General features: G+C 39.7%; 1 protein-coding gene across 5 annotated transcripts; it reads right to left on the minus strand.

Moving 5' to 3' along the window:
- Positions 1-2758: 2758 nt before the first annotated feature.
- Positions 2759-24049, minus strand: LOC149301063 (proto-oncogene tyrosine-protein kinase LCK-like). Of its 5 annotated transcripts, none has more exons than XM_089484658.1 (13): positions 23964-24049; positions 17719-17743; positions 15076-15151; positions 14316-14406; positions 12227-12325; positions 10591-10694; positions 10246-10395; positions 9535-9687; positions 7025-7204; positions 6467-6543; positions 4753-4906; positions 3729-3860; positions 2759-2961 (listed from the first exon to the last, which is right to left on the minus strand). In XM_089484658.1, the coding sequence occupies exons 1-13, from the start codon at positions 24047-24049 to the stop codon at positions 2759-2761; spliced, it is 1530 nt and encodes a 509-aa protein (XP_089340784.1). The 5 variants fall into 5 exon arrangements, with proteins under 5 accessions (XP_089340784.1, XP_089340786.1, XP_089340785.1 ...); XM_089484660.1 differs by lacking the exon at positions 17719-17743 and adding an exon at positions 18604-18614 and having other exon boundaries at positions 23953-24049; XM_089484659.1 differs by lacking the exon at positions 17719-17743 and adding an exon at positions 23423-23436 and having other exon boundaries at positions 23953-24049.
- Positions 24050-24677: the final 628 nt, after the last annotated feature.

The following is a 24677-nucleotide window of genomic DNA, read 5'->3' on the forward strand; positions in this document are numbered from 1 at the left end:
CCCAACCTATAACTTTCATCTTCCCTCTCAATTTTCAAGGAAAAACTTAAAACTCACTTCTTTAGAGAAGTGTACAATCTATCTATGGCACTATCGCTTCCTCTTACCGAATACCTTGTGTTTCTCTATATCCCATTCCCTCTAGATTCTAAATGTGCAAGCAGGGCTCTCTTTGCCAAATGTGTCTTAGTCTGTGTTTTTTAGTTTTGTCATACCATTTGAATATATGTAATGTAAGAAGTGCTGTTTAAATTTTTGGTGCTATATAAACCTTATATCCCGGGGTTGGATGCCCCGCGATGGAGCTATGAACGGAGGCCTGCAAGGAGAGGACTTCTGGAAGGTAAGTGATGGGGAGAAAATAGGGAGAACAATTTAAAAAGAGAAAGATAAACGTGAGAGATAGAGAGAAGTGGAAGGTGATGAGAAAGAGAAAAGACAAGGAATAAATGGAGAGATAATGACAGAGGAGATATAGGGAGAAGGGAGAAAAAGTCAGAAGGGGGATGTAATGAAAAAGAAAAGAGTTGTGGTGAGACGGGGGCGATAATGAAAGAGAAAAGATATGTGGAAAAGGGGGAACAATATAGTAAAAGGTAAAATATAACTAGAGATGGGAAAAGGGAGAGACAAACAGAAAGAAAAAAGTAAAGAGGCGGAAAGATAGAAAAAGGAGAGAAAAAGAGGAAAGGGAGAGATGAGATAAAGAGAAAAGAGAGCTGAGAAAGAAAAGCGAGCTGGGGAGAAAAGGAAGATATAATACGAATGGGGAGATAATGAGAAAAAGGGAGATATAGGGATGATAGATGAGCTAAAAAGAAAGAAGCGAGGTTGAGAGAAAAGAGAGAGATAAAGTGAATTAAGGGGAGAGATAATATGAAATGGGAGAGATGAGATACAGTAAAAGGAGAGATAATGAGAAAGGGTGGTCAAAGAAAAAGAGGAGAGAGATAAAAGTGATAGAGAAGGAGAGAAATGAAAAAAGGTAAAGAGGAGGAGCGATAAAATGAAAGGAGAGAAAAGAGAGGGAAAGAGGAGGAAAAATAAAGAGAAGAGAAATAAAGACGAAAAAGGGAGCGATACCGAGAAACAAGAGAAATTAAGAGAAATGCGAGAGATAAAGAGAAAGGGGAAAATAAAGAGAAATGAGAGATATCATTGGAAGGGGAGGATCAAAGAGATGAAGGGGTATAATGAGAAAAGGGAGAGATAGTGAGATATAGTAGAAATTGTGAGGAAGGGGAGAGTGTTTACAAAGTGTTTAATTGCAAACAAGTGTGTGCATGCAAGGACAAGTGTAAGCCAGGATGTTTATGTGTGGGGCAAGCATGGCAATGCACGCATATGTATGTGTTTTTGGGCAGGCGTTTGTAACAGTAATTACTGTTACTGTTTTGGGCCTAAAGGGCGTATAATGAATATAATGTGATAGGGCAAGTCATGTGGATGTAATCTGGGTACTAGGGCAAGTCATGTGGGTGTAATCTGGGTACTAGGGCAAGTCTTCATGTGTGCAATCTGGGTGTCCAATCAGGGTAGAGGATGGCAGTGCAAACGAGGGGATTTTGCCCTCAGGCGATTACCGTCACAAGCGCCACTGCAAGAGATTTTGCCTCCCAAAAAGGATATGTGGGCATAATTTTCAATATGAAAACCCATGCATGGGGGTACTCAGGAGATGTTGCTGAACACATATTGGGGTGTTGTTTGACATTGACATATACCTGGAGCGGCAAATTCATACCAAAAGTACAATGTATGTGGAAAAAAAGACACAAACATCTTACTACTATTTTGACTACCGCTTGTAGTAGAATTAATGTCTGGAAAGAGTTAAAATACCAGTATTTGAAATATTTGTTTGTTTTTATGGGATAAATTGAATTGTCTGACTTTAGAGATTGAAAAACTGAATTGCACATGCCCCAAATGCATGGGTGGTGTCACTGTATGCATGGAAAGAGTTAAAATATTAGCATTTTCAAAACTATATGGTTTAATGGGGCAAATTCTATTGGCCAGCTTCAAAGATCTCCCAAATAGCATATGGAGGCTGAATAACCAGATTTGGAAAATATTTTGAAATAGCAAAAAGCTACTTGTACTTATTGCTCTATAACTTGCAAAAAAACCATAGAAACACTGGGTATTTCTAAACTCAGGACAAATAGTAGAGGCTATTTAGCAGTTTTTTTTAATTAGCTTTTATAGATGAGTAAAAGATTTTTCAAGATTGCACACACAGAAAACTTCCTTTTTTCTAATATGTCATACTTTTTACAGTAAATTATATGATACAATCAAAATAATGCCATGTGAAAAAAAAAAATATATAACTTGTGTGTGTACAGTAAACGAGAAAGAAGAAAATGAAAGCACACCCCAGAAATGTTAAAACAGCCATTGTCTTTTATTTTCAGTTGTTATTGAGAGGAATCAGATGACTTCAGGGTTGAATAAATGAAAGTGACAGTACATGAAAACATGGTCAGTATGGGCTTAGCCCTCTTTATTTACAGCATAGTGGAATGTCAGTTGCATTTTCCAACATATATAGAAAAGGAATTGCCATAAGACAGACACTTGTTTTACATGAAGCATTGTTTTGCCATAGCCATGTGGCATCAGAAGTGCTCATATCAGCCTATCTCTAATAATATATCTAGGTTTCATTTCATGTGGAGTTTTGTCATGCTTGTGCTTGCTACTAACTATATCTGTCCAATTATGTGATTATGATGCCAGTGGTCGCCTCTGCTCAGGGTTGGCTCTGATACTGGCTTTCTGTAGCTGTGAAGAAGTCTTCCAGCAAGGAGCGGAGGAAATCAAATGTCGGCCTCTCCTCAGGAGTTTCCTTCCAACAGCGAAGCATCAAATCATACAGATCACTAGGACAGTTTTCTGGCTGTGGCATGCGATATCCTCGTTCAAGGTGATCTATTACTTCAGGATTAGTCATACCTGATAAGGGAAGGATAGCATTGAAGATGTTAACTTCAAACATATGGTTTTGCACTTAAGGATTAGAGGTTAACTACGCACAGGAACAGCTTGAAAAGGCAGAGGCTGGTGTTTAGGTGAAATGCAAACATTAGATGCAATATACCAGTTAAATTGTATTCCTGCTGTCTGCTTCCCATTCCCTTTAAGTGTAACAATGCTCTGTGGTAACACTATTACAATGTGCCTGTTAGTGAGAAGTCAGCAATGCAATGCTTTACTGTAAAATATAGTACAGCCTTTTCCCTGCAGGGGTATCCAACTGGCTACCGGCCTCATTAGAGCCAGACTAAATAGTACCTCAGACAGGATGCCTCTCTGTTGCCCACCACACACACACCATGTTCTTGTTTTTTTTTTTACATGTTGAAAACTATAGAAATAGACCTCCCATATGCGCCCTCTACAGAGGGGGTTGTGTTGTTCCTGCTGAGAGAAGCTTGACCTACTTCCACACATTGGTGACTTTAGGATGACATTCTGCACCCCTGGCACAGATGCCTCAGTCGCATGGCACCAATCTGCAAGTATTACCCCCTGTGCCAGACACATTATTACAACATCGTTGTGACCAGGAAATCTCAACTTGCATTTTTCAAGTGCAATTGTATAACAAACTACCGCAGCATTCAAATAGTATTCTTTATAATAAAATCATAAGGGTAAACTCTACAAAGAGTAAAACAAGTAAGATGTTTTTTTGTCAATCTTTAATTTGATCAACTCACCTGGGTATGGGATGCGTCCGTAGGTTACAATTTCAGTTAGCAAAACACCAAATGACCACACATCTGATTTGATGGTAAACTTTCCATAATTTATAGCTTCTGGGGCTGTCCATTTAATAGGGAATTTGGCTCCTGTAATTGTTATAATATCATTATTGTACATTGTAGTTCCCAATGGCCATTGCTTTTCAGTGTGCTTGACTGACTGATATTACATCTGAAACTTTATTGTACATAGATTTTAGAAACCTTAAATGATCATTACAAACATTGTTTTTATACTGTTGTTCATCTTCTCCAGACTGTCTAATTCAACATAGCTAACATAGATAAAACACTTAATAACTCTGACTTCACACACTGTGTAATAATGACAGGCGATGGAGCATATTAGATTCAATAAGAAGGAACAACTAGGTAAAAAAATATGTCTGTTAATTTAAACCAAAAATAGATTTAAATACTGTTTATTATCATACCAGTATTTCTACCAAACCCCTGTTTGAACAAATCTGTGAATGAAGGGAATGCAAGGTAAGGGTATGAGAATATGTATTGGATAAAGAGACTGGATGCATGAATAGAAAGTACAAAGGCTTTATTAGCACATCTGTTCCATTGTACAGTGCTGTGGGCTATGATGGCGCGCTATAAATCAATAAATAATAATAATTTGTGTGGCAAAATGCAAGTGTAATAAGATAATAAAAGTGCCTTTACATGCATATAGATGAGATAAAAAAACACCCAGTAGTACTTAATCATATTTGAAACACATAAGACATCTCTTTTATTGTTGTTTTATAAATCTACTATAAATTATGTATTTTAATTATTAAACAATACACCAACTGCAGATCAGGTGCTGGCACATGCGGCCAGCAGCTAAATATACCTGGCTGCACGGTGTGTGAGCATTAAAACTTATCCAGCTGCTGGCCCCACTCAGCATCAGCTGGTCTTAAAGTACCAGGATCGCAAGGTATGCTCCTAAACTGTTATAACAACAGAACTCAAAATGTACCTTCTTTAGCTGTGTATGTATCATTCTGGATCAACCGCGCTAGACCAAAATCTGCTATTTTGCAACATAGAGACTCTGACACAAGGATGTTTGCTGCTCGCAGGTCACGATGAATGTAATTCTTACGCTCCAAGAATGCCATGCCTTCTGCCACCTGGACAGCATAATTAAAGAGAGAGAGACAATAGAACGAAATTAAGAAAGTACCAAAAAGAAAATGTCAGGAAATTAGAGGGAAGCTAAAAAAAATCTATATTTAATATTTGGGGGAGATGTTTAAAGGGAGGTTCTATTTTTTTATGTATAAATGGTTTTTAAACAATAAACAAAAAAAAACCAATATTCAAAAATGGTACATCAGATTTTATAGATAACCTATGACGTGACTCACTATGATATGACTCACTAAACTTTAGGTTTAGTTACTGGCTGTGAAATAAGACATTTCTTTTATAAGGAGACCACGATGGCCCTTAAGAATGTATGCTTAATACAATTAATATTTATACATAGCAGCTGGTTCACTAAACCATGAGTTGAGTTTACCCATTTAACTATGCAGGAGTAAACCTTGTCTGTTTCCCTTGTAAGTTGGCATTGGCAGGCTGGCCAGTGGGTAGGGAGACCACGATGGCCCTTAAGAATGTATGCTTAATACAATTAATATTTATACATAGCAGCTGGTTCATTAAACCATGAGTTGAGTTTACCCATTTAACTATGCAGGAGTAAACCTTGTCTGTTTCCCTTGTAAGTTGGCATTGGCAGGCTGGCCAGTGGGTGGGGGGCTCTTAAAAAAGAGATCACAAGGACTAACATGCGTGCACACACACATACGCACACACGGTAACATACTTATTTACACACAACCTTCCTTTGTTGGATCAGGAGGGGGTAGGCCCGTGCCAGCATTTATGCTCCTTCAAGGTACCTACACGCTATGTCTGATGATGTCATGTCTTGGCAATTTGACTCAGCGTGTTGGTCCTAAGGAAGCGTGGCCTGCTGCACTGGCTTAGCGGTATGCCCTGGTGCGTGGGAGGGGGTTGGTGGGCTGGTGTTAGGGCCCATAGGGGACGCGTGTATCCCAGTGTCTCTACTGGCTATTGGTGCTGTTTGCAACCCTGCGCCTCGTACCAGGTGTACCCCCTGATGGGGGCCCTGTATGTTAGCATGAGTACATAGGTATACATGTGTGTTAGGATGTATAAGGGTGTGTTAGATGAAGTGTGTGTTAGCATGAGTGTGTATGTGTAGGTGTGTTAGCATGAGTTTATGTTTTTAAGCATTTGTGTGTGTTAGTGTAAGCACAAGGGTGTGTGTGTAAGTATGCGTGCCATTAAATATGTTAGTTACTGGGGAGTCGAGGGGGCTATCCAGCCATCCCCTGTGCATTGGCATCATGTAATGCATAGTTAACTCTTTGAACATCATTTTATTGCATTAACATTTCACACTGGGCCAACTTAGCAAAAATAATGCATGGTACTTATTTAATCTGACAGCATCTAACCTACAGTTATTTGAATAAACCCACTATACTGTGACTTCTTCAGTAACAAATGTGATTTTTAAGGCTATATATACGGTATACCATTGCATAAATTATCACAGACACACATCCCATATATGGTCTAGTTTCTCCTGTTCTTGTTCTGTTCTTTAAGTTACAAGACTCATATATATATTTTACCACCAATCTCACAGTTCGTACCTGAGCAGACATGTCTATAAGTTTATATATGGTTAGTTTAAACCCTTCAGAGGTCTTCAAGTAATCCACCAAGCTCCCTGTAACATGGAGGAATATCATGCACGTTAGCAGATTACTAATGGACATGACAATATAATATTTTTATTCATGGTTAGCAAACTCAAATTGCATCTCTAGTGTCTCCCAAGTGCAACCATCAGCCTAAGCACCCTTATTCTGGTACTATGTGGAGTTCCAGAAGAAAAGGCAAGTATACTACAACAGGCTGCACAGCAATAATCATGCAAAACAGATGCATCTATTACGTTGAGCTCTTATTTGTGGCAGTAATAGAAGAGATCTGTGGAGAGATTCTATCTGGACTTAGAGAGGTGGCCCACATCTTAGGCTTTATATGCAGTACGGTTTGTAAGCTTGAGTAACAAAGGTGTAGCATGACAGTGTGCAAGTATGTAATGAGGTACATGTGTGGATATGCTGCATCAGTGTTTGTATGTGTGAGTAAAAATTATGGCTACATTGTGAGAACCTCTGTGCTAGAATAGACTTGCCGCTCACCATTTTCCATGTACTCAGTCACAATATATATGGGCTCCTGGGTTACCACAGCATGTAGACGGACCAGCCTTGAATGCTGTAGCTGCTTCATCAGGTTGGCCTCTTCCAGGAAATCAGAGGTGGACATTGTGCCTGTTTTCAGGCTCTTTATAGCAACCCTGGTGTGCCCATTGTAAAATCCTTCACAAGACATAATGAAAAAGCATTGAACTGGGAAAGATTTGTCACCTGTATACTTGTGACATGCTGATATTACAGAGGAAGAAAGACAAATAGTGATGTATCCAGTAAACTCTCAAGATGCACATTTGTGTCATTGCACTCTCAACATTGTACCACATATTATGCATCACAGATAATTTAGACATCATTATTTAGAAGCATTATAGAGGTGTGTTAGCTGACCATATTACTTGAGCCAAGTCAAGGCCAATTAGTTCCTAGCCTGATACTGAGCCAACTAACACTGCCTCCTCAGCATTTCCAAAGCCCACATGGCAGTAGGTTGCCTTGTGTATGGAAGAAAATTCTCATTAAAATTAAAGGTATTGTGATAAAATCCCAGGAATGGTAGTGAATGATATATATGTAGCACCAAGAATATTACATAACCTACATGGGCTGTAATCAAATACACATTTTACTCATTTTTGGGGAAAAAAAACATTTATTTATTTTATTGGTATAGCCATCCCAACTGTTTAGTTAGTGCTCAAAAGAGCTATGATTTTATTTTGATTGTTTGTGATCATCCTGTCACAAGGTACCCTAATTTGGTTCCATGTTTGTTTCTTGGGATGCTAGCCACCTAGCAACAGCTGATGGGTTAAGCGGCAGCATCCAGAGTGTAAGTGCTACCCGAACGCTGCGTGTGCAGCAAGAGAGCGCAATTCAAAAAGTGGTCATATGATCAGGTTCCCTGAACTTAATGTATGTAATCCAAATCACCTCAGAACACATATGGCAGCATAGATTAACTATTCCGTTTCTGTAGCTGCCACAGAGTCTATAGAACTTATTAGAAAGTCCCAATAGACTGCATTATAAAAGTCTCCAAAGAGAATAATTCCTGCTGAGGATATTTTATCTTTCTCTTCTAAGAAAGAAGGCTATGTCATAAACAAAAATCAATATTACCGACTGAAAGCTCCATTACTTACCTACGTTTTATCTTAGACACAGTACCAATGACTCTAACCCCCCCAAAATGGGAGGATTTAAAGGACAATATAAAAGAGAATCCTTTGGGGGCATAGCAAAAACATTTGGGAAATGCAGACAAACAATGGAAGAAGTTCCAAAGCCTGGTCTTTCCAAATTTTTGATACATTCTGCCATCCCACCTCCTCGACCCCTTTTAAAGCCAGGCCCTTCAGTGTCACAAAAACTACAGATGCATCTCTGGAAGACCAGGGAGCATCCACTACAGAAAAAAACAATACTGGGCTTTGGTCTCCAAAGGAAAGGTTATTGCACCTATTGGCACCAGTGGCAAGAGGTTCTGAACTACCTAAGATACACATATCTCACCTCGCAAATTACAAGTGGTTACCATAATGTGTTGAAGAGCAGAACTAAGACATCACACATTACTGCTACCACTGTAGTGCTGCATTTAGTAGAAGATTAACCAAATGGTGTTACACTGTAAGATGTATTTTATTTGATACAACCTGTTACCTAAGCAAAAACAGATGGCTAAGAAGACCACTAAATAAACTCCTGACATGTAGCACTATTCAAGTTTATATTCTAACTGATGCTGGTTTGCTATAAAGAACATTTCATCCCGTGGTATGGAGGCTCAAGTGTTTTGTGTTCTTGAACGCACATAGTACGAGCTTTCATTTGTTTCAACCAATTCTTAGTTTCTGAAAACCAAGTTTACAGCAACATATTAATCAGGATTGATATTTCAACTTTTTCCACTTTCTACGGCTTTCTACCATGACATGCAGATAGGTTAAACATGAATCACTTAAACCACAGAGACTTATTTCCTGCTAACTACTGAACAAATAGGGCGTGCACCAATTTTATACATCAAAGGTAGAGATGTTGTCTCCAATTCTGTATAGCATTTAGCAGCAGAAAGTGGAGACTTACCCATGACAGTTATTGTGGGCTTAAGCCCCACTCCTAATAGGCCACAAATCATCATAAGGCTAAGAGCATGAGCTGGAGCTGAACGGGTTCTGAATTCTCCCTTTTGATTTATGGGTTTATGTGTTAGTCAAGAAAGTTTCTCACAGGGACCTAGCTATGTATTTTGTTGGTAGAGTAACAGCTGGATAGCCCATCTCAACGTCCCTCCTTAACATGTTCTGCAAACAAAAGGATTACCCAAAGGCTCCCTCAGCGACCTGATTGGTAGCACAACAAATAATTAGCTTTTTACGCTATTATAAACTGGACTCATTTTTACCTAGGAAGGGCCCTGTAAGTCTGCTTCCAACCCATCTGACATATATAAGGCAAATAACAAACACATATACAAAGAGAGTACTCACCCATCCATACCTCTCCAAACTGTCCAGCCCCAAGCTTCTTAACCAGTTGTAGGTTGTGGCGTGGAATTTCCCATTCATCCGCCCACCAGGGTTTTTGTGGGCGTTGGGTTTGGCATGGCTCTTTCAAGAGAGTGCACAATCCATCCAGGTTACCTGAGAAAGGACCAATATATTCTCACATTGGGAAAATCTGGGAGAAAATACAGCGCATCACCAAGTTTAAATTTTTTGGACTTGATTCCATAAGAGGCTCCTTCTTAATAAGGGTTTACATGGTATCTTGTACTGTAGATCTCTTAGTTCCTAAGAATGGTCCTAGATATGTTTAGTGATCAATTGTAGAAATAGCTGGGAGGAGAGTTGTGTACATTCAAAAATGTAGTCCAAACTACTAAATCTGTCTGTTGTATATCAAGTAACATCAACTGTACTGTTTTGTTTTTTTACATAGATGTCTGCTACCTACATTATGTTGAAGTTTACTGGACCAAAAGAGAAAAAAACATAAACATTTGCATCAAAACTCTTTTCTCTACAAAATGCCTTAGTTATTTGATACTTGCTATAAAAATGTTATTATATATTATGGCATATAAAGATATGCCAAAAATTGAATTAAACACACAACTATGTTAGAGACATGAGCCTTAAATGCAAACAGAGATCTATTCATTTGGCACAGGTATTTGCTGCTTTTGCCCCCATTCTCACGTGTATAATGTTGCACCAGGTCATTAAGGTTGAGGAAAGTTTTCCGTGGAGAAATGTAAAATCCACCGCTGTCCAGGTTACGAATCTTGTAATGCTTTACTACTTCTCCTTGATTTTGATCCATGTCTCTCACTGACAGTGAGTAGGAACCTGGGAGCAAACAGCAAGAAGAAATTGAAATAAAACTAAAGGAAAACAGATTTATTTTAGACATGGAAGTTAAAGTAGAAAAACATAAGTACTTGAAGTAACAACTTTTGCACATGCGCAGGATGGAATTGAAGGTAAAATAAAACTGTGAGACTGCTTTTTAATAAACCAGCAAAAAAAAATCTTTTGCACTACCTTTATTGGTTTCACTTTCTCGTACAAGGAAAGAACCTTGTTGGTTTCCAGGTGCTAGAAGCTGCCTCTCTGCATCTTTACGACCAAGATCTTTAAAGAACCATCTGAGAACGGACAAAAAGTGTTAGTTGCTTTGAATCTTCACTATGTAGTGCTGAGATGTCATATCCTGATGCTCAGTGTCTTAAAGGAGTGCAGTGCCATTAAATGCAGTATATGGAGGCTGCACCAATCTGGCACAGACTATAGTGTAAATGGGCTAGTTGGAGAGATTCACCAGTGAACCAGTGAATATGGGAGATGATGCCTTGTCACTACTAGGGTGCTCAAGTGACTCTGGACTCTATGCCCATGGTCCTGACATCCTTATTGTTTCCTAACCCATCTGTGGCTGATCTAATCAAGGACCTTTAATTATTGGGGCTAAGACATATCTGCATAACCCGTGTTGCTATTGTATTCTGGTTATTGGCTCTGGTTTACATTTACTTCTTACTCCTTCGGTACCTTGTTTGGATCCTCTTTAATCCTATAATTGAATCTGTGTATTTTTTTTATACCACTGCCTTATCCTCATGTATGACCATTATTTTCATGACAGTCCTCTGCTGTGTAGCTCAGTCTCCTGTCATTTACCAGTTTGCATCTCAGCTCCTGTTGTCTGCCACTTGATATTGTTCCAGTTTTCTACCTTGTAGGCAGATGGTGCCCAAGCATAGAACTAGAACTGTAGCAGACAGCAGCCTACAAGCAGAAAGTTGCAAGTCTACCTGCCCAATGCTGTGTAGCTCAGTCTCCTGTCATTTACCAGTTTGCATCTCAGCTCCTGTTGTCTGCCACTTGATATTGTTCCAGTTTTCTACCTTGTAGGCAGATGATGCCCAAGCATAGAACTAGAACTGTAGCAGACAGCAGCCTACAAGCAGAAAGTTGCAAGTCTACCTGCCCAATGCAGGGTTCGGAGACTTCAAAAATGCCTCCACAAAGATTCTCGCCTTATTCGGTACATACAATTGTGAATTTACCCTAGTGAGCTTCTGTTGCTGATATTATGAATAGTTTAATCAATGAGAATGTTCTATGCACAATTGAATTATGCGTTATACAAGGCCAGTTCAGCCCACCTTCCTGAAGAAACTTGCCAGTAATGGGGATTACAAACCACAGCTCGTCTGCAAACTTTTCCTTTAGTGTATACACCCCAATAATCGTCTCCACAATTACTCAGAATTGGAATGCAGCTGTTGTTAATTAATCGGAAGAATTTCGTAAAAAAAAACATAGAACATTATTAAAGGTTTTTGAGGTCACATACAGGCATAAATCATAAGGATATATGTAGAAATGGTCCAAAATGGTTCAGTTCACACTTGCCACCTATATAGTCACCAGTTGGCCCAAGACATGAGGTTAAGAGGTGGCTTACTATTGAAGAAATGGGACAGGTGTGAATACAAAACTTGAAAGCACTGAATTCTTCATTAAAAATGAAACAGTAGTCTAACCATAGCTTGAGGACTGATTGTTAGCTAATGTCTCAAACTAGACATTCCACCACACTAAGATCTAATCACATTATCTGCAAATATATAATACAGTATTTTTTTGCTCTTAAACTATACATATAGATACTTACAGTTCAGTCTCTAAGCCATTTACGGCTGCCACAAAATTATAAGGTACAAGTCCCACTTGTCCTGTCCGAAGTGACTGAGCTTTCCACCACTCTCCAAATCTACAAATGTCAGACAAGTAAGTTTTAACATTTTAGATCTCAAAAAACTGCCATAGCTTCTTATCAAAACAGCCCATTACATTTTAACAATATTATCTGAAGAAAGAATGTGATTGTATTATGCCCCTAGAGCCCTTAGAGATGCAGTGAAGGTACACTTGAGTGCATGAAGATACACAGTGAAACTTGAACTTCACAACACCAACAGTCCTATATAGTCCATCTGACCAAATGGGCAAGTAGGGTTGCTAGTGGCAGATCTGGCCCTGCAATGTGCGTTCGCCAGCTGGATACATGCAGTAGTACATAGTACATGAGTATTAAAAAAGATGCAGCCACATTTATCCAGCTGGCAGACACATTTAAAGTGCTGGACTGCTTAGTCATGCTTCATGCCTTCATGTCCATCCCACAATTACACCCATTGCTCCACCCACACGCCACCCATCACTCTGCCTTACGATCTACCCATAGGCACACCGTATGAAAACAGGGGTAAGTCTAGAGTTAGTTGCACCTGGGTGCAGTATTTCTTCAGGGCCCTCTAACACCGTATACTTTCATACACACACTTCTCCTGCTTTTTTCCCTCTCCCAGCCACTAAGCCTATTCTCATCCCTGACACTTCAACACCATCCGCTGACACACACACACTAATGCTAACACCGTATACTAACATATCATCACACCATATAGTAACAGACACATACATGCTAACCTCATATGTTCACAAACACTAAGACATTACAGTAACACACACTAACACCATGCACTGATGTACAGGGATGCTAACACCATAATGAGTCTAACACAACATGATGATATACACACTCACACTACTGCCATGGAGTAATATTTAATACTCTTATGTACATGCATCACGCTCTTATTCACATACACATACTGACTCTAATACTATTACACTACAGAGACTCTACTCCCTTTCCTCCTTTTACCTCACTGTCTCCCATGCAGCTGGCACTCACTGTGCCAACTGCCATGCAGCTGCCTCTCTACTCAGTGACGTAACAAAAAATGCCAGGCTCTTCTGCAAGATGACACTGAAGCTTTTCCTACACACACACTAACATACATGCACATACAATAACTTACTTACACACACGTATTAACACACACATACACAAACATACACACATACAGTACACACACTAACATACTTACACACAGTAACATACTTATTTACACTTGCATACACACAACAAACCTTTGTCGGCTCAGGAAGGGAATAGGCCGGTGCAAGCTTTTTTGCCCTTTCAAGGTTTTTTTGTGAACGCTAGAGAATGACATCATATCCCAGCACTCTGGCTCATTGTGTTGGGTCTGAGGAAGCAGCTCAGTATGCCTGGTGGGGCAGTTTGGTGGATCTGATGTAAGGGGCCACAGGGGCCTCCCTTACACCAGTGTCTCTACCACCACAGGTTCATGTCCATATGGGTGCTTCAGTTATCAGGCAGCTGGTTGCCGTGCACCTGTAGTCCCTGCCTTCCCTGATGGCAGTGCTGGAGTTCCATGTGCTCATTCATGGAAGTAGCTCCCATTAATTTCCGTGGGAGCACTGATTGGATGTTTGAAGCAGTCAATCAAGTGCAAGAATTGTCAGATCAGAGAGAAGGAGGGTAACAACAGGGCTGTAGCTTCTACCTTAGGTAAGTGGGTTTTTTTGTTTTATAAAAACATTCACAGAGTATATTAATAAACATTCTTCTTTAGTGGGGCTACAAGAGACAGTAAACTGTCCATTTAATGTATGTTGAATTCAACTAAATTATCAAAATAATATACATTAATTCTCTACTTTTTCTGCCTTTGAACATGCAATCCATTTTTCATAAATGTGACCTCAGAGGAGGTAAATAAATAAAACTAAATTAAATGAATAGTCAATTTTATTTTAGATATCTTTATTGGAGAGCTATTACAATATATATGTGTAGCGTAAGATGTATGTTTCAGTTTTATCAGACTTACGTCTCCAGTACACGCATTATCTCTCCAGCTTCAAATCCAAGATCTCCATCATGGACTGGCTCATATTTGTACAGGGCCACAACTTGGTTGTCTGCGAGACATACAACATTTTATGTTCATTTGCAACCACTTACTACACATTTTTTTCAGATATATATTCAAAAACAAGGTGGCTGACATAATACATCATTTACTTATATATTTAATATAATATATTTCTAATTTAAATTATCTTTCATTTAAACTACACCGGAAAATTCTTTTCCCAGCCCAATCAAGACATTGTAACACTCTTCGTAGACTCTACTTTCAATATTCTTAAAAAACTGCACTTGTTTCAGTTTAATCCTGGCTCTCACCCACTAGTCTTCTGAGCAATTCATGCATCTCTGTGTGCCTTTCACCTTATGTTACCTATAGTCTGTCAACACACCTGGCTAGGATAAATTTATTAGGCAGTATTTATATTAGGCAGTATCTGCAACAGTTACATTGAGGGTCAACTCCTATGACCCTGTCCGAGCCTCTTTCTGGCTGTTAGGTTCCAGTGTTCCTTTTGGATCTTTGAGGTCCAGTGGCTACACAAACCTGGGAGCTTAACTGCCCTGAGGAGGATATGGTTGTTGGTCAACAACTCCAATGAGAGCACTTTACTTATCTGTATCCTGGGATCCTCATTCCTGCCAAAACAATTTACACTAATTGTGTTTTGTTCTTAAACAGATTAATATGTGAGCCTTCATTTAGTCAGATATCTTACCATGCAGCGGGGATCTTGGAGGATTTTGGCTCATGTATGAAACCAATGGGTCCTGTGTTTCATAATTATTGAGGAGCTGTAAATGAGAAAACAGCAACTGTAAACATATTGATCAGGTTCCATAGTTTATATTCTATCCATTGCTTGTGTTAGAATTAGTCCACTTAGTAGTTTTCATCTCTGGAGAGAAGATTTGGATAATGATGAATTTTCTGTGTTAGACAGTAAAGCTGACTACTGAGATTCATTATAGTATTCAATATGTAATGTCATGATTGATTAGTTTCACATAGTAGTCTTTAAGCTCTGTGGTCAAACCAAATAAATAAAATGTGCCATAAATGTGCTCCAGCGATTTTTCTGATTAAACAAATATGTATACAACCATTAAATACTTAGTTTTTCAAATCTTCAAATCTTTCAAATGATATAATGTAGCCCAAAAAAGAGACAAAAGAAAAAACAAAAATATTGTGTAGTCATCTTTGTAAATGTTGGCCTCTTGAATTAAATGTTATTTAATCAATTAAATTGTTAAAGCATTGGCATTAACAATAAATACAAAGAAAAAAGTCTATATTGTCACAACCTCTCCACGCTACGTATTTCGCTTGCTGTCGAAGGCTTGCTCCGATGAACAACAACACATGACATATAACACTGTGTCATAATTTATTCATCAAAAAAAATAGAGAAGCCATGTGTAAAAAACTTAGAACACCTTCAATCGTTCAATAACTTGTAGAACAACCTCCTTTAGCAACAATAACTTGAACTAATTATATTCTTTATGACTTTATCAGTCTCAAACATTGTTGTAGAGGAATTTTGGCTGACTCTTCTTTGCAACATTGCTTCAGTTCATTGAGGTTTGCAGGCATTTACATATGCACAGCTCTCTTATGTCCTGTCACAGCATTTCAATCGAGTTGAGGTCTGGACTTTGACTGGGCCATTGTAACCTTGATTATTTTCTTTCTCTGCCATTCTGTTGTAGATTTGTTGGTGTGCATGTGATCATTGTCCTGTTGCATGACTCAATTCCAGCCGAGCTTTAGCTGTCAGACACATGGCCTCACATTTCTAGAATACTTTGATAGAGATAGGAGTTAATTGTCGACTCAATGACTGCAAATGTTTCCAGGTCCTGTGGCTGCAGAAACAAGCCCAAATCATCACCCTTCCGCTATCGTGCTTGAAAGTTGGTATAAGGTATTTGTGCTGATATGTTGTGTTTGGTTTTTGCCAAATGTGGCACTGTGCATTATGGCTAAACATTCCAACTTTGGTCTTGTCTGTCCAAAGGACAGTTTTCCTGAAGTCTTGTTATTTGTTCAGATGCAATTTTGCAAAACTAAGCCGTGCTGCCATGTCCTTTTTTGAGTGAAGAGGCTTTCCCCTGGCAACCCTTCCAAACAAACCATAATCGTTCAGTCTTTTTCTAATTGTATTGTATTTGTGTCATGTGAGATGTAATGCTTGGGTTGTTTCCAATTTCTCTGAGCATTGCACGGTCTGACCTTGGGGTGAATTTGCTGGGACTTCCATTCCTGGGAAGATTGGCGACTGTCTTGAATATTTTCCACTTTTTAATAATCTTTCTCACTGTAGAATGATGGACTTTAAATTGTTTGGAAGTGGGCCTATGCCTCTTTCCAGACTGATGGGCAGGAACAATTGCTTCTCTAAGATCATTGCTGATATCTTTCCTTCTTGGCATTGTGTTAACACACACCTGAATTCTCAAGACCAGCAAACCCTTACGAAAAAATTACTGCAGTTTTTCTGAAGTAATACTGCAGTTTTTTGGACATGACAAAACTGCAATACTGCACTTTTACTGCAGTATTACTGCACATTTACTGCAGTTTTACTGAATTTGTACTTCACTGTACTGCAGTGTTACTGCACATTTACTGCACTTATTTTTTTTATATTGTAAACCTACAGTTGTACTTCAATGTGCTGCAGCTTTATTGCATTTGTACTTCCGTACAAAAATAACTGCAGTAAAACTGCAGTACAGTGAAGTACAAATGCAGTAAAACTGCAGTAAATGTGCAGTAATACTGCAGTAAAAGTCCAAAAAAACTGCAGTATTACTTCAGAAAGGGAACTCCTAAAACTTGGGCTTTTATACACTTGCTGATGATCTATTAATCAAGGGCATTTGATTAGCAGCACCTGTCTGCTACTTAGCATCTTAATTCCTATGGAAATAGTAAGGGTGTACTTTGTTTTTTACACACGGCTTCTCCATTTTGGCTTTATTTTTCTTGAATAAATCATAACACATTGTAATATGTCATGTGTTGTTGTTCATCTGCGGTTGTATTTGCCTAATTTTTTAGACCTGCTAAGGAACAGATGATTGTTATTATGTCCTGTAAAACCATAGAATTCAAAGAGGGTGCACTCTCTTTTTCACACGACTGTATATTATGTATGTAAAAATATATATATAAAATAAATTCCTTTAATATTGTTAAAGGTAAAATTTTATATCTAAAATTTACAGCAATATAAAAATATAAAATATATCAAATACATAATTACATTGCAGATTGTAGATAGCATCTTGTGTTCTTAGCTCCGCAGCTTGCTCACCATAATCCGCATCCATCAGACCTTTGCAACCAACACGGGCAGACTGAAAAGACCCTCACGGCTTTAAGAACCCCTGGAGACACAATCCAGGTCATCGGGGCAAACACTCCGCAATTATTTTTAGACCCCCGTGGTGCTAGACACACAACATCCCTGACCCAATATGGCGCCTTCACCAGCCAGTACATCAACCTAGGAGGAAGCTCCCTACTCACCATCTCTGGGTGATGCTCCTCCGTCTGCGGCCATCCTACAGGAGATGTTCCGCTCCCTCCCCACCAAAGCAACAGGACGTCACAGAGGTGGCAAACGCCCTTGGGTTCCCTACGCCACACGTGTTGGATTAGTCTCTGTCTAATCCTCGCAGTGCACCGACGCCTAGACGCATAAGAACGAGACGCAGGGACACTGCGGAAGAGGATAGGTGCCCCACGTACACTCGTGAAGAGTGATGCTCTCTGACATATCTCACTCACACACGTTTTTTGTGTTTTTTTTGTCTTATATATTGCCTATTGAGCCTTCGCAATCTTGGATCTCCGTCATGGGCCACGGGAAAGTGATGTTCTCCTTTGACATATCACGCTCACACATACGCATATCACTCAATTCTTGCTATGTGAAAAGGAGGGAAATTCTTTTAATGGAAACTTTTGTGACTTTGACAATTTGCACATTTTGCAATTTGTGCACCCAAAGAAACCTGATTTTCTGATAAGAAAAAGATATTGTTTATTCTCTTCTTTTTTTTCCCTGTAAAATGTCTAGTTAACTTTCGCTTGAAGTTGGCAGCTCCTCTAAAAACTTTATCTGGGAAATCTGGAACTATATCCTTTAAAATTTCACCCTTTAACATAATTTTCCAGTGTTTCCTAATTATTTTTTTTTATTATTTAATTGCTTTATTGTTATAATTAAAACTAACTGTAACTCTTTGCTTTGATTTTGTACTATGTTCTTTCACATTCTTATATTAGAATATGTTTTCCAATCTGTATTTGCTAAATCATTAATATTTTTTTATTTTTATCTCCTCATATCCCTTTTCTATAAACTTTTTTTTAAAGGTAGATGTTTGCTCATTATAGGTTATATCTAAACAATTGCATCTAAGTGTGATGGATTGACTTTTGGGTATTTATTTTGTTATTAATATATAAACATATATAGACCGATCAGCCATAACATTATGACCTCCTGCCTAGTATAGTGTAGGTCCCCCTTTCGCCGCCAAAACCGCCCTGGACTCCACTTAATACCTGACGGTGTGCAGTAGTATATGGCACCAAGACATTAGCAGCAGATCCTTGTAAGTTGCGAGGTGGGGTCTTCATGGATCAGACTTGTTTGTCCAGCACATCCCAAAGATGCTCGATTGGATTGGAATCTGAGGAATTTGGAGGCCAAGTCAACACCTTGAACTTGTTGTGTTCCTCAAATCATTCCTGAACCATTTTGCTTTGGGGCAGGGCGCATTATCCTGCTGAAAGAGGCCAATGCCAATGGGGAAAACCGTGTTCATTAAAGTGTGTACATGGTCTACAACAAAGCTTAGGTAGGTAGTAAATGTCAAAGTAACATCCACATGAATGGCAGAACCCAAGGTGTCCCAGTAGAACATTTCCCAAAGCATCACACTGCCTCCACTGGCTTGCCTTCTTCCCATGGTGCATCCTGGCGCCATGTGTTCTCTGGTAAGTGACGCATATGTACCTGGCTATCCACAGGATGTAAAAGAAAACGTGATCCATCAGACCAGGCCACCTTCTTCCATTGCTCTATGGTTCAGTTCTTATGCTCACATGCCCATAGTAGGCGCTTTTGGCAGTGGACAGATGTCAGCATGTGCACCCTGACTGGTCTGCGGATTTGATCACACGGGCCAGCCTTTTCCCCCCCTCGTGTGCATCAAAAAGGCTTGGCTGTCCATGACCCTGTCGCCGGTTCACCGATTTTCCTTCCTTGGACCATTCTTACTGAATCTGGTATTTAAAGCGATATTCATCTCATTTCATTGCACTTCCTTTTTCACATAAATATTAAGTCATTTATATAGCAATAAAATAGAACCTAATTTGATATCTAGTTATGCCCTGCCCTGATGTATCCATCTTCCCATTTAGACAAAAATAGGTTTTGCATAACTGGGAGCAAAATATTTAAATAAATGCATGCTGTACACAACTTTTAGGTATCAGGTGTCATTTCAGTGACTGGAAATGTATTTTATATATATAAGAAATTTAGGGTGATGACATGGCAGTTTGCTTGCTGTGACTAACTGAGATTTGAAATTTAGACAAACACAACTTAGAATTATGGAAAAAAATGTAAGCTTTATATTGCCCACTCATATGAGAATAGTATAGAAAAAATTTTCAAAGAGATAAAGAAAGACACAAAAACAAGCAAGTGAACCCATATCAGAGAACAAAAGATGCCAAAACAAGGAGCCATCAAAAGTCTGTAAGGTACACAGTATAAGTGACAAACACAGATGAAATATACTTATATAGTAGAAGGCACATAAAACCTAAAACTTCAAAAAACCTTAATGTGTCAGAATTCCATTTATTTGCTGATTGCTACCACAAAATCACTTTGCTTTTATTCATCATAAATACACATATGGTATATTTAGCAACAGATTTTCAAGACTTTTTTACATTTAGAATGCCAGGTTTATGGCTCACTTTTTTGGCTGCCTCAATTTCTCATCTACCTAAGTGTCCCTCATAAGAAAAGACACTACGTCTTTGAGGCCCAAATGTTTCTTTTCTCCACTGATTCTCCATCTATCCGGAGCCTGAAATGTTTAGTTAGTAAATGATAGTGTTCCCTAAGCCAAAAAGTATCATTAATCTGTATGTTAACAGCATGAACTGTGTTTGCAAATTTAATTGTGTTTAAAAAAATGCACAGTTCATCTTCCGCAGTAACATAATTCTCAATGGGTTGCACATATCAATAGCATACCTGGGAACTCTCCAAGTTCTCCGGCTCGAAACCCAAATCCTCTGGGTCGCGGGAGCAGGGTCGTGACATGCTCCACTCCCATTTCCCCTTTAAATGGGAGTGTTTCCCATGATGTCGGCAAGAATGCCCACTGATATCAGCGGGAACACCCACTGACATCGGTAGCAACACCCCAGACATCAGCGGGAATGCCCAGTGTGCAGTCTTGGCCACGTACCACAAGGGTAGACTCCTGGTAGCCAAAGCCCACAAGTTCTCAGGTATCATCAATAGATAATATGACAAAGCCCTTTGCGCCAGACACTCAATGAAGTAAAATGTCACATAGGCATTGTCATCTGAATTGAAAGTTACAGTACTATGGGGTCTAGTACTATAGATAATCCATGTCTCTGGAGCCCCTGTCCTTTTATGATCTGAAGATCAGACCAAACAACTGAAAAGCTGTCTCTTATACTTGCATGTTGCTAGATCTCACATGTCAGAGGGTAGTTTGCTGCTAGATATTCAGGATTTGTCAGTCAGTGGAGGGCATTACCATAGTATACTACCCGATCTCACTCAATTTAAGGATAGCCTTACAATATGTAAGACAGTCTCATTCTTTAGAATGCATCTCTTACTATGTTACCTGGTCACTCATAGAGGGCAATCTAATGTAATGTAATTTTCAGAGACCAGTTTCACAGTATACTATCTTGCTCATTAAACAGCAGTTTCCTTATGTGAAAGCCATTCCCAGTAACTGGAAAGCAGTCTAATTAATTTGTATGTTTTATTATTATTATTTATTGTTTTATATAGCACCATCATATTCAATAGCCCTTAGCATTATATCAGTTCAGGTCATAGCAAACACCAAAACAAATATGTACCACAAGATGCAGTGATAGGAAAATATATTTTTTAGAATTGTTCAACTTCCTGTACACCCTCCTCAGAAATATAAGATATACTGAGTGCCAGTAAAGGCTGCAGAGAGAAGATTTGTGACCCTTGCATAAACATAAACAGTACAAAAACTTTAGAAAGAGTCTGTTTGTGCCTGTTTCATTAAAGAGCACCAGACAACCTGTGGCTAGGCGTGTCACATCCACTTTGGTTGGTGAGCATGACCTTCCCTCAAACTAGCTGTAGCTGAGTGGTAGATGTGTCCTCCCAGGCTAACCCTACCTCTTGCTGCAAATTTGGTAGGGACTGGCGTATGGCAGGTGAGCCCAGGGGTGATAATTTTATTTGCAGGTACAGGAGTTTGAAAGAGGACTCAAAAGTGTGGGATTCATTCCTTCTGTTGTGTTTCCGGTGGCGAATGGTGACCTCTATGGTGCAGCCTATTATTGAGGAAGCTGTCATGTGGGTTAGTGGCCGTCTTGGTGGAGGGATATGGGCCTCACCAAGAACATAATTTTTTATGAAGCTGTTCCCCATTCTGATAGTGGTGGAGATTTTGGGTGACTGTTTGGGCATTACCTCCTCCTCCTCATCCTGGTCCTCAGCTGTCTGGAGCTGAACATAGGTTTTCAGCCCTCCATGTGGCTGTATAATAGCATGCCCCCCAACTGTCCCGATTTAGGCGGAACAGTCCCGATTTTGGGTCTCGGTCCGGCCGTCCCACCTATACCTTCTTCTGTCCCGTATGTTAACAGCAGGAACTGTGTTTGCAAATTTAATTGTGTTTAAAAAAATGCACAGTTCATCTTCCACAGTAACATAATTCTCAATGGGTTGCACATATCAAAACTCTCCAAGTTCTCTGGGTCAAAACCCAAATCCTCTGGGTCGCGGGAGCAGGGTCATGACACGCTCCACTCCCATTTCCCCTTTAAATGGGAGTGTTTCCCATGATGTCGGCAAGAATGCCCACTTATATCAGCGGGAACGCCCACTGACATCGGTGGCAATACCCCGAACATCAGCTGGAACGCCCAGTGTGCAGTCTTGGCCACCTGCCGCAAGGGTAGGCTTCGGGTAGCCAAAGCCCACAAGTTCTCAGGTATCATCAATAGATAATATGACAAAGCCCTTTGCGCCAGACACTCAATGAAGTAAAATGTCACATAGGCATTGTCATCTGAATGGAAAATTACATTCTAGTAATAGATTATAGGTTATCTCAAGGTAACATTGTGTTACCTTGACCAACATTCAAAACAGCCGCTGAGCGGCTGCGAACAGGATTGAAAGCCTCTTCTGGCTGCCGGCGTCTAATGAAATTAAAGGGGCTGGCCTGTACGCCCAATGGCCGTACCTCAGCTCTTCGCCCCACCCATTTTAAGACGTGCACGCACCACGCCGGCCCCTTTAATTTCATGAACGGCCTCCACCCGCTGCCCCCACCAGACATCAGGAAGCAGTGGTAAGTCGGGAGGGGGGGTTAGTGTTATATGGGGGGCATAAGGCTTTTCTGGAGGCAGAGTGCCCCATGATATGCCTTTCAACCCCCTTTATGCCACTCTGTCTGCAGAAATGCCTTTTAACCCCCTGTATGCCACTCTGCCTCTATAAATGCCTTTTAACCCCCTATATGGCACTCTGCCTCCAAAAATGCCTTATACCCCCCCTATATGCCACTCTGTCCCGTGATATACCCTATACCCCTATATGCCACTCTGGCATATAGGGGGTAAAAGACATATCATGGGACAGAGTGAGTGTGTTGGTAACACCATAACACACATAGCCACACACACTTACACTTACTCTCCTAGCCTGTAATTACCTTGCCTGGACCCTAGGTATGTCTTAAGGATAGCTTGAAAGGAACCAGGAGGTGTCCAGCTTTGTATCTTCTGAATATTGGGAAGTATGGCTCAGACCTCTTTTGTTATGGGTCTTAGGGCATTTTGCTGTGTGGCTGTATGAGGATGCAGGAGTAACAAAGTAGTTGAGCATAATGGGACATGTCCTAAATATCAGCTTTTAGCTGGCATAAATCTCATTGACTGCCACAATTTACATTGTCGTTCATGTGAGCGCTACTACACATGTACAGGAAGTGTGCTTTGAGTTGGAGTCGTCAGTTGGTGAAGAAGGACAACAGTCTAAATTTCTAATTCCAGTAGCAAAATGAATGCATGCACAAATTTGCATGCATTAAAATGCATTAAAGTCCAATTGTCACTTTACTTAAATATATAGAAGTGGAGTATTCCTTAAAGTTGTCTTTGCAATGAGATACTTATTTTTTACTTTGTTTGTTATTTCATATGACCATCAGTATAAGAAGCATTTGGTTATGAGCAGCAGCCTTACTCCTGACTCCCTACTATCTAGACCTGTATGATGAATAGATACTGACCGTAGACTTCTCCCGAGGCAGATGGCAATGCTCACAAATGTCAAAGTTTTCCATCCAGTCATCTTCATACTCAGAACTACAGCCGCACCCCATTGTCCCTGTCAACATAGTATAAAAAAATATATATAAAAAAAAAGAGACTTCAACGTCAGAGGTGTACAAGCCCCCAAATTATAATGGTTATAAAAATTATATTGTCCCATCATTTTGCAATGCACTGGGCAGAAATATGTCTTCTTCATCCATGCCCATCCACAGTTTTACAGGCAAGGATCTTCTGGGTTGGGTAACTCCAACTGTCATTTTTTGGGGAACTGAATCTGACAACTACTGTATTATAAATAAGACTTTTCCTTATTCCTTACTTAAAAATCAGTAACATTGAAAATAAATAAAACGAAACAGTGTTCAACATAATAAATCATTGTCTTTCAAATATCTTTGCATTATCCACAGAAAATTATATATATAAATGAAACTGAGCTGCAGCACGGTGGGCAAGACCATACAGCGGTTTCACAGGACAGGTTCCACTCAGAACAGGCCTCGCCGCGGTCGACCAAAGAAGTTGAGTGCACGTGCTCAGCGTCATATCCAGAGGTTGTCTTTGGAAAATAGACGTATGAGTGCTGCCAGCATTGCTGCAGAGGTTGAAGGGGTGGGGGGGTCAGTCTGTCAGTGCTCAGACCATAAGCCGCACACTGCATCAAATTTGTCTGCA

The sequence above is a fragment of the Sceloporus occidentalis genome, unplaced genomic scaffold (assembly GCF_023333645.1).
Source record: "Sceloporus occidentalis isolate IW3139 unplaced genomic scaffold, rSceOcc1.0.p SCAF_22, whole genome shotgun sequence".
NCBI classification, from domain to species: Eukaryota; Metazoa; Chordata; class Lepidosauria; order Squamata; family Phrynosomatidae; genus Sceloporus; species Sceloporus occidentalis.

Excerpts from the sequence above, each read along its gene's own strand:
- LOC149301063 (XM_089484658.1), bottom strand. The coding sequence starts at position 24,049 with ATGGGGTGCGGCTGTAGTTCTGAGTATGAAGATGACTGGATGGAAAAC. Across the intron at positions 17,744-23,963 it reads TGCCATCTGCCTCGGGAGAA|CCGTGAGGGTCTTTTCAGTC; the intron begins GTCTACGGTCAG and ends GGGTTCTTAAAG. Across the intron at positions 10,396-10,590 it reads AGAAAGTGAAACCAATAAAG|GTTCCTACTCACTGTCAGTG; the intron begins GTAGTGCAAAAG and ends GTTTGCTCCCAG.